Genomic DNA, 16,276 nt, shown 5'->3' on the forward strand with positions numbered 1-16,276 from the left:
ACCAGTGGTCTATAGATAGAATAATCCCTAGAGTTTGAAATAACTTAATTCCCTTGTTGGGAATACAGTTGGGATACTGTATTATCCACCTTTTAATCTCTCACTGATAATAATGCATTTCTTGTGTTCTTAATTAGGGGTCTTATGCCTAATGTGGGGTACACAAACATCTTAATGCAAATTCATTGAGAATGTTGGGTTTGTATTGTATCTGCTACTAATGGTGCAGTGGGTTCGGTGACTTTTTAAAAAAGTGATCATTATTAGTGGTTGCCTAGGGCTGGATGGGTTGGGGGTTTAGTATGTAAATGTATTAAAAGCCATTGAATTCACTTTAAATGGGTGAATTCTATGGTATGTGAACTATATCTCAATAAAGTTGTTATATATGTATATTTTGAAAAAATAATTAATTAATTAATTTTGCGGTACGCCGGCCTCTCCCTGTTGTGGCCTCTCCCGTTGCGGAGCACAGGCTCCGGACGCGCAGGCTCAGTGGCCATGGCTCACGGGCCTAGCCGCTCCGTGGCATGTGGGATCTTCCCGGACTGGGGCACGAACCCGTGTCCCCTGCATCGGCAGGCAGACTCTCAACCACTGCGCTACCAGGGAAGCCCTATTTATTTATTTTTGGCTGTTTTGGGTCTTCGTTTCTGTGCGAGGGCTTTCTCTAGTTGCGGCAAGCGGGGGCCACTTTTCATCGCGGTGTGCGGGCCTCTCACTGTCGCGACCTCTCTTGTTGCGGAGCACAGGCTCAGTAGTTGTGGCTCACGGGCCTAGTTGCTCCGCGGCATGTGGGATCTTCCCAGACCAGGGCTCGAACGCATGTTCCCTGCATTGGCAGGCAGATTCTCAACCACTGTGCCACCAGGGAAGCCCTATTTTTTTAAGTGGTCCTTGTCACAGTTTAGGGGAACTCAGTTGAAGAAATATTTCTTGGCAATCAGAAGCTATTTTAGTCCTTGTATTTCATACTACCTCTGTATTAATGAGAGCGTATAATATGTTCTAATGCCTGCTGACCTTCCCGTGTAGTCCCTTACTTTCAGGAGCAGTATATTCATTTAAAACATGTATAATTGAGGAAGTAGAAAGTGGAAAATAGTAAGGTGTTCGAAAAGGCCACTGAGGTTTAGCGTATCAAAGCTGTGTAACCTTAGGCAAGTCACTTAATCATTCAGAGCCTCAGTTACCACATAAAATGAAGGTGTTGGATCAGATCCTAGTTCTCAAACTCTGATGCCCACAGGGCTAACCAATTAAAGTAAATAAATAAAGTTGGTGGGTATAAAGGAACCGGGAGCAGGGGACCGTGGCGTATGGATAGTATATGCTCTTCTAAAGAGATCAGCCATAACTCAATTTTGATCCGTTGTTGCTTTATCTTGTAGGCTCAATGTAACTGTATCTTTAATTGTCAAGAAAAGCAGAAACTGGATTTTTTTTTTTTTTTTTTTTTTTTGCGGTACGCGGGCCTCTCACTGTTGTGGCCTCTCCCGTTGCGGAGCACAGCCTCAGCGGCCATGGCTCACGGGCCCAGCCGCTCCGCGGCATGTGGCATCTTCCAGGACCGGGGCACGAAGCCGTGTCCCCTGCATCGGAAGGCGGGCTCTCAACCACTGCGCCACCAGGGAAGCCCTCTGTGAACTTTTTTGTATGTGCCTCCTGAAGCACACATGCAGAAGCTTTTCTGAGGTATATACCTAGGAGTTGAGTTGCTTGGTTGTATACTGTATGAACACTCAACTTGGTAAGATAATGCCAAACTGTTTTTCAGTGTTTCTGATTTAGCCCCATGATCCTTTACTCTGAGAGTTCTCCATAACTCTCTGCCTTCTCTAATTTATTGTATTCTCTCCTTCCACACCTTTTTCCCCTTTGTGAAGATAACCTGCCTCACTGACCCTTATTTTCTTTCTAGACAACTATATGTTCTCTGCCATTAAGAACTTTTCCTCTAACATAATAGAATCATATTTAGAAATAAATATTACACTTTTACAGTTACATTATAAATAACTTGTTAAAAATGCCTTTTAAATGCTTTTCCATGCAGAAATATTTATTTTAAAATTTAATGGTCATTTAAAGAACTTTGTAAGTTTTATTTGTCAGGTTTGATGTAAGATTAATTACATTTAAGTTCTGTTTACTGTGTGGTTTTTTTTAATTACCTCACAAATGATCAGGATATTTCTGGCATTTGTGAACTTTTAGTTTCCAGGGTTGCTCAGCATAAATAATTTGAAATTTTATTGTTGAACGGAGAGGATTTTTTTAAACTTGGGAACATGAATTATTTCTGAAATAACTTCGAATATTTTTCTTTTAAAAAGGCTGTGACACACAGATGCTTTCAACTTTTGTTTTTTTCTACTATAAATGTTACCCAAAGCCACATTTTACTTTCCTCTTCATTGTATTTTTGTAACAAAAATAAATACACCTTTAAAGAGGAATTATTTAATTAACCATTATAAAAATAACAAAGATTATTTGAGACTATGAAATCCATGTACAAACGAGTTAGACTTTTTTTTCTTTTTTTTAAACAGGCTGGTTTATTTTATTTAAAATAAGTAAGGGGGCTTCCCTGGTGGCGCAGTGGTTGGGAGTCCGCCTGCCGATGCAGGGGACGCGGGTTCGTGCCCCGGTCCGGGAGGATCCCACGTGCCGCGGGGCGGCTGGGCTTGTGGGCCATGGCCGCTGAGCCTGCGCATCCGGAGCCTGTGCTCCACAACGCGAGAGGCCACAACAGTGAGAGGCCCGCGTACCGCAAAAAAAAAAATAATAATAATTAAAATAAAATAAGTAAGGGTAGAGTTCCTAAGATTCTTCATAGAATGAAATTGGCTTTGGTTTATGCATTATTAGACTTATACTGAATTACTTCTTGAAGACTATTGGCATCACACCCACCTAGAACATGTTTGGTATGCCCTTCTAATTTATTCAACTGAAGCTCTTGAAATTTTCATTCTGTGCTAGAAGAGTGTAAAAAATAACTCAGCCTGTGCATTCTTAATAGCTCTTGACCACAGCTCACATTTCCCCAGAAAACTTCAATACATTTTCTCAATTTCTTCCATGGTTAATTTTGTTTTTGATAATTATAGAAGTGAATGTTTTAGGAAAAGCACTTTCCTCTGTTAGTTACTAGTGTAACATCTAAAATTTAATGGTACAGTGTTTCTTTTTGGAGTGATAAAAGTGTTCTAAAATTGGATTGTGGTGATGGTTGCACAACCTTGTGAATATACTAAAAACTATTGAATTGTACACTTTAAATGGGTGAGTGTTATGGTATGTGAATTATATCTCAGTAAAGTCATTAAAGTTTAATGATGTCCTAGAGGGATTTATTGACCCTTTTTTTCCTTTTCCTCTTTGATAATTGAAGTTTTGGGAATGTCACATAAATTTGAGAAACTAAAAATAGCTTGGATGCTTTAGAACTTGGGCCATTTCCCCCCGTTTTTCTGATTGGCAAGGAATATATAGACCTTAGATTTAAGTTTTCTACTTTTATAGTGATCAAAAACCTTTATTAGAGATATTGAATAATCTTGACAATTATACAAGCAACAGTAGATTATGTTATTTTCTTCAAATTTGTTTCACTACTTGTTTTTCTCAGTTAAATTAGACTGATTTAAGAAATTTTTTCCTTTATTAGCAGATGTCATTTAGGTCAGTGAAAAAAGAGCTACGGTAAATAGTATGATCATTTTAACTTTTTTCCAAAGGCCTAAGAAAGGAAAATCACAAATTTTTCAGTCACTAAATGTTAAATAGATTTAAACTAACAATGACACTATATGATTTTATTTTACGACAAATTGTAGAAAATACAACTCATCTATAGCGACAGAAGGCAAGTCAAAGATTACCTGGGACCAAGGGTGGAGGAGAGGGTTGATTGCCAAGGGGCCTTAGGAACTTTTCTGATGGGACTGTCTTGATTGTATTTTGATTAATGTGGTGGTTACATGGTTATATATTTGTCAAAACTTATGGAACTGTACACTTAAAATGGGTCTAGTTTGTTATACATAAATTATACCTCAGTAAAGTTGATTAAAAGAAAATAAATTAAAATGACCACACATACACATGACTTATATTTGTATCAAGTGTTGGTCTTTTGATATGTAGCATCATCTAGTGTTTGCACATTGTATATAGTAACCAGGCACTTTTGTCAACTATTTATGCCAATGAAGGAGAGAAAAGTATTTGTACAATTGTCATCGATGAAACAGTATTACATTAGTAGAAGCCTACACATAGCATTACTATTAATTAATTAGTATATTTTGCAAGTATAGTACATCTACTTCAGTATATCTGATTTCTTACCTTTAGATTCTGTTATGTATTCAGCTTTTCATCAATCGAATAACAGAAAACATCTTTTAATAGTGTTAAAAGTTTTTAATATGTTTTATCTATTTGTTTCTAATAAGTCAACACTTCCTACATGCCAGGCACAGTGATCCAGTGCTGAATAAGAGAGCATAGCTCCATCCTTATGGAGTACTTTACAATTTTAAAATTAGTTTTACATAATTTTTTTTTTTTTTTTTGCGGTATGCGGGCCTCTCACTGTTGTGGCCTCTCCTGTTGTGGAGCACAGGCTCTGGACGCGCAGGCTCAGCGGCTCTGGCTCACGGGCCCAGCCGCTCCGTGGCATGTGGGATCTTCCCAGACCGGGACACGAACCCGTGTCCCCTGCATTGGCAGGCGGACTCTCAACCACTGCGCCACCAGGGAAGCCCTAGTTTTACATAAATAATTTTATCACATCCTTTGAGAGAGGGAAATAAAACTCAGAGAAACTAAGTGACTTTGTCCAAGGTTACACAGCTAAATGACTGAGAGTTATCTGATTCCAAATTCAGGTTCAGGCAGTTTAGGTGGGTAGAGTTACATAGTTTAGGTGGATGAATGGAAAATTTGAGGGGACATGTTAAATAGTTGGATCTTATCCACATCCTGGAATTTGAATAAACTTCCTTAATTGTGTATAAAGTTGCATGTATTCCCCTTCCAGTTTATCTTCTCTGCCACCAGGATAAGAAAGTTTGAATTTCTGCCAACTGGATTTCTTCCAAGACCCTATTTCTGATTGTTACCCCAACAGCTGAGACCTAGCAGTCTCTGGGTTTGTCACAAAGGAACACTCTGCATACTAGTGGCATTGAACGTGAGTGGGCCCTACATGTAAAAACCTGCCCATCTGGCCTCCATTGGATTTTGCTGATTTGCAGGGCATTTTCCAGGTGGTGGCAGCTGTGAAAGATTCCATGCTGCAGCACAGATCTGCAGGAGACAGCCACTCTGTTGAGCAGGGTAGATAGAGGCCTGTTAGGGGGGCTGGCAAGGAGCTGTCTTTGCAGCTACTTTTGAAGGAGGCAGCATGGAATAGTGCAAAGAACATGGGACTAGCCATGAGAAGACCTAAGTTTGAATCTTAGAACTGTCACTTGATAGCTGTGTTACCTTGGGCAGGCAACTCAATTCATTCCAGTCTTTCTCCTCCTAAGTAAAATGAGGGCGTAATATGTGCATTATGGATGAATCTCATAATCATTATGTTAAGTGAAAGAACCCAGATACAAAAAAGAATATATTGTATAATTCCATTTATATAAACTTTTAGAAAAGCAAACTTATATATAATGGCAGAAACATCATACAGATCAGTGGTTGCCTAGGGCCAGGGGCAGAGGGAAGGATGGAATGCAAAGAGGCGTGAGGAATCTTTTGAGGATGATGGAAATATTCTGTATTTTAATTGTGGTGGTGGTTTCACAGGTGTATTCAACTGTCAAAACGCATGGATTTGTACCCTATTGTGCACACACACCCAAAAGGGGATCTTGAAGCTATTTCAGGGCTTAATAAGAAAGAATTGAGGGAATTCCCTGGCAGTCCAGTGGTTAGGACTTAGCGCTTCCACTGCAGGGAACATGGGTTCCATCCCTGGTCAGGGAACTAAGATCCCGCATGCTGTGTGGCACGGCCAAAAAAAGAAAGAAAGAAAGAAAAAATTGAAATAGATTTGGATTATTTACCATTTGTACAGGAGGGGAGAGAAGCAGCACAGATTGGTATTTGTGTTGTATATTTGTAGGCTGCATATTTACCCTTTCTGCTCTAGGTTACCCAGTAAAGTTATAGCTAATATAATAGGAATTCTCCAATACTAAACAAAATCAACAATCATCCATCTTGACCTCTAACTCTTCCTTTACCCCTTTGTCATTTTTATCTGAATTTTTATGAACTATTAATAGGGGACATTTGAAATCAGATTTCTTAAAATATTTGAAATACTTAATTTACTAAAAATTTTTATTTATATTCCATTGTCCGGTCATTCTGCTTCTTAGTGGTTATTATATCCTATCACCTTTATGTTGAGGAACTCTATTGACATCCTTATAGTCACAGTGCGACAAAGATGTCAATTGTAAATGCTTAACTCCAGTATGTAGGGAGGGCTGCAAGAAATAAAATGGAAATGACTTGCCCTCCCCAGCCCCCCAAATTCTCATCCTGTATTCTATTAGTGATTGTAAATGCCTCAATGTCCTTCTTAATAAAGCCTCCCAGAAGCCACAACTAATTGTTTGGGGTTGACACTGAAGTCAGAAGTTGATCTAGAAATACTATTCAGTAACTCAAATATGAAGTGAGTAGTGACTTTCCTGGATTAGCTACTTGTAGCTGTATAGCGTTATTCCTGATCTCCAAAGGGAAGAGAAGGGCCGGTATGGTTGTGCTTATTCTATCCCCTCTTTCCCTAATGCCCAGGCCCTCTCTGCTTAAGACTTGCCAGGAATATGTAACCTTTAGCTGGATGTGGGACAAAGGGCAGCTACTTCTAAAACAGAGATATGTGTTTCTTGGAAGAAAGCTGATTTTAGGTTTTGGCCAGGAAATATACAAGATGAATCTCTCAAAGACTAAGGCAATTGATAGAAACACATGAAATATATAAAACCCATGAATTAATAATGAATTTGAACCTGCCTCGCCCCCTCAAAAAAAAGCAAAAGCAAAACCCCAAAAGAACTCATTGGACAGCATCCAAAATAACTAGGGCACTACTACAACTTAACTCTGAAAATTAGAAATTAAAAGAAAGAATACTTTTATGCCCGCCTTCATGTGCAAACTCTACTTTGGATAATCAAAGAGCCCTAATTGTTGACAGGAAGTTTTTCTTTGTAGGAAAATTCCACTAAGAATGATAGATTCAGAAAATCACCATTTTGCAACCCCAGTGAAATAATTGAGGCAGATGGCGATCAACAGAGGATGAAACCATTGGATTGATTGGTTGATGAGAGAACTTTACAATGAAGGAAATCAGTCTGCAATTTGCAGACATTTGTATGTATTCTGATGTGATGTATTATGAAGCACATGATAACACCTATGAAGTATTTTTGCCCCAAATGTGGAACTTGATTCTAATATAGGGTTGCCAGATTAAGCCAACACAAAACAGGACACTTAACCACTGTGCCACCAGGGAAGCCCCAACAGGGTTTTTAAAATAGAACTGGTATAACCAGATTAAATAAAATAGTTTATGTAAAGTACTTAAGCATAGCGCTTGGCATAAAATAAAACTTAGTAAATTTTAGTTTCATCAGATCATCAAGGTAGTATGACCATCAGCTGAAATAATGGGATTGGCCTTGTTATATAAAATGTGTTTTTTTTTTAACAGGGTATTTATTTATTTTTATTTATTTATTTTTGGCTGTGTTGGGTTTTTGTTGCTGTGCGCAGGCTTTCTCTAGTTGTGGCGAGCTTGTGGTGTGAGGGCTTCTCATTGCGGTGGCTTCTCCTGTTGTGGAGCACGGGCTCTAGGCATGCTGGCTTCAGTAGTTGCAGCACGTGGGCTCCAGGACACATGAGCTTTGTTGCTTCACAGCATGTGGGATCTTCCCGGACCAGGGATCGAACCCATGTCCCCTGCATTGGCAGGCGGATTCTTAACTACTGCACCACAAGGGAAATCCCTATATAAAATGCTTCTTTGACCTATATGAAGTATTCAGGGTGATATTGGTAAAGACACTGTATATATTAGGCTCTTTTTGGTTGTAAGGACTCTGAGATTGTGTCCATTACCTTGGATGATGGGTCTTGTAGAGAGTTAGGAAATAGAAAAAAATGGCTCCATAGCCACATAAGCAGGCTTAATGGAGTATTCTTTATATTTTTTGATGTGGACCATTTTTAAAGTCTTTATTGAATTTGTTACAATATTGCTTCTGTTTTATGTTTTGGTTTTTTGGCCATGAGGCATGTGGGATCTTAGCTCCCCAAGCAGGGATCAAACCCACACCCCCTGCATTGGAAGGTGAAGTCTTAACCACTGGACCACCACGGAAGTCCCTTAATGGAGTCTTTTAATCATTTAGTTGCCTTAGGTAAAAAGTAGAAATGGTAGAACCTTTTGTCCTGTGTCCTATCTAAGCAGATTCTGTTCATTTGACAAATATTTGTTGCTAGCACAGTGCTAGGCTGGGTGGGATCGTATTCCTTTTCTCTTTAAGAATTCTCACTATAAAAAAAAAAAAAGCTCACTATAGTATAAGGCAGAGCCACCTTATCGTCTCTGGAACAAGGCTGGCAATAAATTAAAAAATATAAGTCTGTAATACATACCCTGTAAGTTTTACAATTAAAACACTATAGCTGGAAGAGAGAAATCACATCTCCCTGGGGTAATTCATCTATTCAGCAAACATTATAATAGTGTGGATTGTTTTTAATGGCTATAACAAACAGGTATGAAAATGCTTAAATTAAATAGAAAAGTAGATTTCAGTATGGTTATGAGTACAGTGTTTAATACAGTGTAAAAATAGTGCACTTAAAAAAAAGGCTGGGAGGTGGGGGGGAGGTGGACGAAATAGGTGAAAGGGACTGAGAGATACAGACCTCTGGTTATATAATAAAGTAGTCATGGGGATATAGTATACAGCGTAAGGAATATGGTCAATAATATTGTAAGAACTTTGAGGATAGATGGTTACTGGACTTATCATGGTAATCATTTCATAACTTATGTAAATGTCAAATCATTATGTCATACACTTGAAACTAATATAATATTGTACATCAACCATATATTTTTTAAAAAGGCTAGAGGGAAAAACACCAAAATAGTAAAAAGTAGTTGTATCAGATCAATTTGGGGAGATTGGGAAGAAGGGAAGTAGATAAAATTAAAAATATATTTTTTAAAATCATAATATAGTTACATAGTTTCACAATTTACAAAACAGCTCTTCTAGGTCTTGCTCTGGGTGATGGAGACAGCAGTGAAATAGAAATAACAGTAGGAAAGGTAATAATAACTACCACATTTATTGGCATACGTAGTCTCCTTCCCATGCTTACCTTCCACCAACTAGTCCCCCCACACCAGTATTATTACTTTCTTGTGCATCCTGTCAAAGATATTTTATGCCTGATAAGCGAATATATAGATCTATTATAGATCAATTATCTCTTTCTCTTTAACAAATGATACCTTTACTATACAAACTGTTCTGTACCTTGTTTTAGTCGCTTAATATATTGTAGAGCTTTCTTTCTCTTCAGTAATATTTTGAGAGTTTATTCTTTATAGTTGCTACATAGTATTATGTTTAATGGAGTACCATAATTTATTTAACCAGTCTCTATTCCATTTCTTTGCTATTCTATAAAGTGCAGCAATGAATAATTTTGTACCTATGTCATTTTATAGTTGTACGTAGTATCTATAGGATATGTTCCTAGAAGTGGAATTGCTAGGTCAGTGTATTTGCATTTGTAATTTTGATAGATATATCAATGAAGTACAATCATAATCACCTGGGGAAACCTCTTCAGTGTTCTTATATCTGTTCCCCCTCAAGATCTGGGAGCGTTTTTTTGTTTTGTTTTCTTATGGATCTGGGATGGGCTCAGGTATCTATATTTTTTAAAGTTCCTGGAGTGATTCCGATGATTATCCCAGGAGAAGAGAGGGGCTGGACCTTTGTGAAATGAAATGTGGTACAAAGAAGCATATCTAATTTAAAAAAAAATTTTATTGGAGTATAGTTGATTTACAATGTTGTGTTAGTTTCTACTGTACAGCAAAGTGAATCAGTTATACATACACATATATCTACTCTTTTTTAGATTCTTTTCCCATATAGGTCATTACAGAGTATTGAGTAGAGTTCCCTGTGCTATACAGTAGGTCCTTATTAGTTATCTATTTTATATATAGGAAGCATATCCAATTTTAAAACAAAAGAACATAGGCTAACTATAGGGCTCAGAAAGGTACTATGCTGCCAGTTTATGTAGAAGCATGCTGTTGGCTGCTATAATCTGCATGTCCAGATTACTGCTAACTCTGGTATCTTCCCCTCCCATGATATTATGGGATATCCAAGCATCACAATATAAATATGTTGGTCTTGAAGGTACTGATTAAGGGATGCAATAGAAGCCATGATTATCAGAGTTGGATTGGGAAATGTTGGGTATGTCACTGAGGGAATAAGTATGTGAAATACAGGATCTTGTACAGCCTGTGGAAATTGAGAAGTCTGCATAGCACTTAACCTCTTCCCCTAGGTTAGGCTGAACCAAGTAGGGAATATAACTTTTTAGAAATAACTTAAAACACACCAAAACATTGAAGGCTTATTCTTTTCTAGGTTCTGCGTGAGTAGCAGTAATACAGTAATAGTAATACAGAAATAACAATCTCAGTAGTGATAGCTACCAACACTTATTGGGTACTACGTACATACTGGGCATTATTGCTGATTAATACTTGCATTATTACAAGTATTTTCTCATTGAATCCTAACCCTAGAAACTGTGGGGACTATTGTATTTCCATTTTACAGTTGAGAAAAATGAGTTTCAGAGATGTTAAATAAGTAACTTGCTGAAGGTCACACATTTATTTTATGGGATTGTTTAGAGGTTAACAAAGTGCTTAGAACAGTGCTTGGTACATAATAAATGCTCAGTACATACCAGCTGCTATTATTGTTATTACTGAAGCACAGAGTAAATACCAGTTATCCCTTGCTAGAGCATGCCTCACAGAAGAAAAATGTAAATAGGGTTTTTCCAAGGAAAAACGGGTATTCCAGGTAGAAGACATTGTAGTAAAGGGATTGATTGGTGGCCTGGTTTAACTACTGCGTAGGGTGCTTGGTGGTAAAATGGTAGAAGAGGCTGAGATAAGAAAGAAGGCTTCACGGGGGTGAAGGGAAGCTATTGAGCTCTCTTGAAAGAATGGACGTGGCTCATTTTAGTAGGCAGAGGGAGTTGGGAACATTTCAGGCAAAGATACAGCATTTAAAAAGGCATAGAAGCTGTCAGTGTTGCAGTTACCTACTGCTGTGTAGTAAACTACCCCAAAACTTAGTGGCTTGAAACAATTACTGTTTTATTTGCTCACATTTCTGGTCTCACCTGGGACCGTCATATGGCTGCAGTCATCTGGTGGAGCCACTGGGGCTAAATAGTCTCAGATGGCTTCTCTAATATGTCTGGCTTTGAATATGGCTGTTGGCTGGGTTTCTTCACATGACAGCAGAAGAGTCCCTAGAGAACAGTAGAAGCTGCAAGGGCTCTTGAGGACTAGGCATGGAAGTCACATAGTGTCATTTCCACCACATTGTATTGGCCAAAACATGTCACAAAGCCAGCCTAGAGGCTTCCCTGGTGGAGCAGTGGTTGAGAATCTGCCTGCCAATGCAGGGGACACGGGTTCGAGCCCTGGTCTGGGAAGATCCCACATGCCACGGAGCAACTGGGCCCGTGAGCCACAATTACTGAGCCTGCGCGTCTGGAGCCTGTGCTCCGCAACAAGAGAGGCCGCGACAGTGAGAGGCCCGTGCACCGCGATGAAGAGTGGCCCCTGCTTGCCACAACTAGAGAAAGCCCTCCCACAGAAACGAAGACCCAACACAGCCATAAATAAATAAATTAATTAATTTTTAAAAATAGCCAGCCTAGATGCAACAGGAGAAATAAATTCCATCTCTTGATGGAAGGACCTGCAAAGAATTTGTGACTTTTTTTTTTTTTAATCTACCACAAATGGAAAAGGGCAGGATGAGTTTAGAATGTGTTACTTATTAGCCCCTTTGGCCTTTTCTTTAGCCTAAGTAGCATTTCCTCCAACATTTATTACACAGGGTCCTTTTTGTAAAAAAAAAAAAAGTTACTTATTTGGTTGCATGGGGTCTTAGTTGTGGCAGGCGGGCTCCTTAGTTGTGGCTTGTGGGCTCCTTAGTTGCAACATATGGACTCCTTAGTTGTGGCATGCGAACTCTTCGTTGCGGCAGGCATGTGGGATCTAGTTCCTTGACCAGGGATCAAACGCAAGTCCCCTGCATTGGGAGCACAGTCTTAACCACTGTGCCACCAGGGAAGTCCCCCTAGGTGAATTCTTTTATTTATGTTCTGTATAGATGGACATCTACAACCAGCTACCTTTTAGAATAATCTGAAATCCTGAATTAGTAGGTTCTAAATTAATCATGTTTTTACCTCTTTATTCAACTAACTTCTGCCAATACTCAGCAAACACAAATGTGATTTCCTCTGAGTTATATTCATTTATGATCCTCTGTGGTCCACTATTTAATTCTGCTTTCCATTCTGAAAGAGCTCTTAACCTTTGTTCATTAATCATGGGAAACAGTTGTGCAACATGCCTTGACATTAAGTTGAACATCTAAAATTAGTCCTGTAACAATCAGCAGTTGGGAACAAGGTTTTAGTAGTTTGTGGTACATGTTAAGTAGACATTGCAAGGTTGGAAGGAACTCCCTAGAAATAAGTAAGTGACTTGTGTTATGTGTGTGTGCATGTACCTGTGTGTATACACAATTGAAAGCCTCTTTTTATTAAGCAGATGGACAAATTACATCTGTTACTACAAATGCATTATAAGCATCTTTATGCACTATGCTGTTTAATCATTTTAGAAGAAAAATATATTTATTGAAAACCTGGTATGCTAGAATGGATTTTTCTGGATGTTTCTTTTGTGGTTTTCATTTTTTAAAGGAATAATTGTATTACATATACTATATTTCAAGTGAATGAATTTTTTTTTCTCTTCAGAGTTTATAGAAACCCATTCACAAAAATGACATCCTGGTTATATGAATGTCTTTGTGAAGCTGAACTAGCACAGTATTATCCTCATTTTACTGCCCTTGGCCTTCAGAAAATAGATGAATTAGCCAATGTTACAATGAAGGACTACTCCAAATTGGGAGTCCATGACATGAACGACCGCAAACGTCTCTTCCAACTTATCAAAATCATTAAGATTATGCAGGAAGAAGATAAAGCAGTCAGTAGCCCAGAGTATCCTCTACAGACAAGCAGTCTGTGCATCAAGCCTCAGAAATCTAGATCTGGCCCTCGAAGGCAACTGCATTTTGATTCTCCTGCTGACAACAAAGACAGAACTACCAGCAACAATCAGTTTGAACTGTGCAATTTATCACATTTATCTGCAAGTGAACAGAAGTCTAGTTACCTAAAAGTACTAGAGCATTTGCTACCAGATGATTCCCAGTACTGTACAAAAACAAGAATTCTGAATGCCACAGCTGCTGATTCCTACCTACAAGAAGAAACTAACACTTCACTCTTTTCATCAAATCACTTTTCTCCAATACAGGGAGACTGTGATAGTCCCGTTATACAAAGAGTCTCTCATATTTCAGGGTATAACTATGGAATCCCTCATTCCTATATCAGGTAATAACTTATTTTTTTCTTTTTTAATTTTGGAGGGAGGGTAGCCTTAGGCAAGGGCAGGCTTCTCCATGACCAGAGGAGACCAACTGTTCCATATTTACAGAAAACGATAGTGAACAGCTTCTGCGGTGATAATGGAAGTAACTTGATAGGGCAAAATTAATGAAGAATTTGGACTTTACAGCTGGGAGATGATATTGTTCATATGCATCAAGCAGCTGCTACTTACCAGGGTCTGCTATTATTCCTATAGCAGACATATTTTTATTATTATAGTGCATGTAACATAATACATCTAATGCATCCATGAAGGTAAAATATCAGTAGTTAACTAGCCTCTGCAGTGAAAAAAAAATTACACAATCCACAGGATTTTTTTTTAAGGCTATCAAATTCACTTCAGCCAGAAGGCATGAAGCTTAGTTAAAAACAGCTGTTTAATTCGACTAGTTGAATTAAATAGGTCTTTGGAGCAATTGATTTACCTGCACATATTGAAATATGGTCCTGATTTTGAGTGCTTTCTACAATTTCAGCCCTGGAAGGACAGATGATTTTGGTCATTTCAAAGAGTAAGACCCTTTTGATGGAGTTTAGAGTTTGGTTGTCAGAGTGACAGTGCTTTGAGTTAGGATTTGAAATAAGGTCCCTAAGAGGTGAAATATCAAGTAATCCCTAATACCAACCTTGGTATATGATAGAAAATACATTCTTTTAAAAATAATGTGTATTGTTTGTTTTGTTATTTTAAAAGTTATAGATGGTGAGTTGTGGAGAAATAAAATACATTCTTAAGCCACTTTTTTTTAAAAAAATAAAGGCTATTATTCATACCTTAAAACAAAGTATTTACCTCTGGTCTTATATTGGCTAAGGTTTCAGAGGATTTCATAACCAACTAGTTCTTTTATTCTAAAAAAATAGAAGACCCAATTTTAAAGGTAAAAATGCCTTTAGTAATTTGAAATACATAAGTGAATTCGATAGTGTTTTTGGAAGAAAAAGAAATTTTTTTTTGGTTTGGTTTAGCAAAGCACAGAGCATATAGTACTGTTTTCTTCTTTCAGTTGTCAAAGGACTAGATTGTTCTATGATCATCAATGCCAGGATTGTTGCTGTCCTATTGGTTAGCTCAGTGGTGAAAGAACAAATAGTTTCTTGAATGTTAGTCTTTTACTGAAAAACACATAAAAACCTAAATTGGAATTATTTATAAATAGAATAAAGATGTGACTTTGCATTATTTATTTAGATAGAATGGATATTTTAGTTTAAATATTGCTGTTTTATTTATTTGGCAAATATAAAGTACCACCTCTGCTTGCCCTGATCCTAGATATAAAGATAATTAGGATATCTGGAGACTCTCAGACTCATAGGGGGCAGGGTAAGTGGGAAGACAGGCAACCATAAAGTGAGATAAGCACTCTCACAGAGGTTTGTACGTGGCAAACCCAGAACGAAAGCTATTCAGTTGAGCTTTCTCACTTTATATCATTATTATCATACTCTTCCCATTCCTTATTATATTAGAGAAATAGAGGTAAGAAAGTACATTTTCCCCAATAATTCTCAATATTGTCTTCTCACCCAAACCCTAAGTAGGAGCCAGAGTTTCAGAACCCTGAGAAACTCCCTCACCAACTTAAGGCTTCCTATTAGTGAGTCATCCCTGTCCAAAGAGCATTCTCTTTGGACACCTCAAATCAGGTAAGTTCAAAATAAATTACTGGACTCAGAACTTTAATAAAAGTCTAAGACGTTTAGGTAACTGGCTGCCCTGACTTATTTAAGATCTTGAACAGACCTAATTCTAGATGTATTAACTCTGCATGTCAGACAGATATATTTTATTTCTTCTAAGGAAGGTTGAGCAGTAAACCCAGAGCGTTTTAGAATACATTAAAACTTTTTCCCCCCCCTGGGGAATTCCTTGGCGGTCCAGTGGTTAGAACTCTGTGCTTTCACTGCTGGCCCGGGGTTCAGTCCCTGGTTGGGGAACTAAGATCTGCAAGCCATGCAGCATGGCCAAAAAAGAAAAAAAATTGTTCTTTTCTTATAAAAAAATCTAACATATGCAAAAGAAGAGAAAATAGAACAGTGAGCCCCCACATGCCCATCATTCACTTTCAATGATTGTCAAGATTTTGCCACACTTACTGTCAAAATGGTACATTTTTTTAGACGTCTGCTCTACATTGGTTAAAAAAACAAACATGCTTCAAAGGGCTTGAGTAGTCTTTTTTTTTTTAATTGGTGTATAATTGCTTTATAATGTTGTGTTAGTTTCTGCTGTACAATGAAGTGAATCAGCTATATGTATACCTGTATCCCCTCCCTCTTGGACCTTCCTCCCACCCCCACCCCCCATCCCACCCATCTAGGTCATCACAGAGCACTGAGCTGAGCTTCCTGTGCTTCACAGCATGTTCCTAACCCAAGGAATATTGCCTCAATATTCTGGGTG

At 38.1% G+C, this 16,276-nt stretch overlaps 1 protein-coding gene across 3 annotated transcripts in view; it reads left to right on the top strand.

Annotated features, from left to right (window-relative positions):
• KIF24 (kinesin family member 24) overlaps nt 1-16,276 on the top strand; it is a 61,177-nt gene that overhangs the window by 5,817 nt on the left and 39,084 nt on the right. The window contains exons 1-2 of one of the 3 annotated variants that reach the window (XM_089913087.1): nt 1,672-13,809; nt 15,412-15,519. In XM_089913087.1, the coding sequence (XP_089769213.1) occupies nt 13,187-13,809; nt 15,412-15,519 (731 nt within the window). In that variant the 5' untranslated portion in view covers nt 1,672-13,186. Of the gene's footprint in view, nt 1-1,671; nt 13,810-15,274; nt 15,520-16,276 lie in introns of those variants that run through there. The other 2 variants (XM_022551547.3, XM_089913088.1) reach the window with 2 other exon arrangements.

Source organism: Delphinapterus leucas, chromosome 6, assembly GCF_059928025.1.
Source record: "Delphinapterus leucas isolate spDelLeu-1000000601 "Yukka" chromosome 6, BTC_Dleu_Yukka2, whole genome shotgun sequence".
NCBI classification, from domain to species: Eukaryota; Metazoa; Chordata; class Mammalia; order Artiodactyla; family Monodontidae; genus Delphinapterus; species Delphinapterus leucas.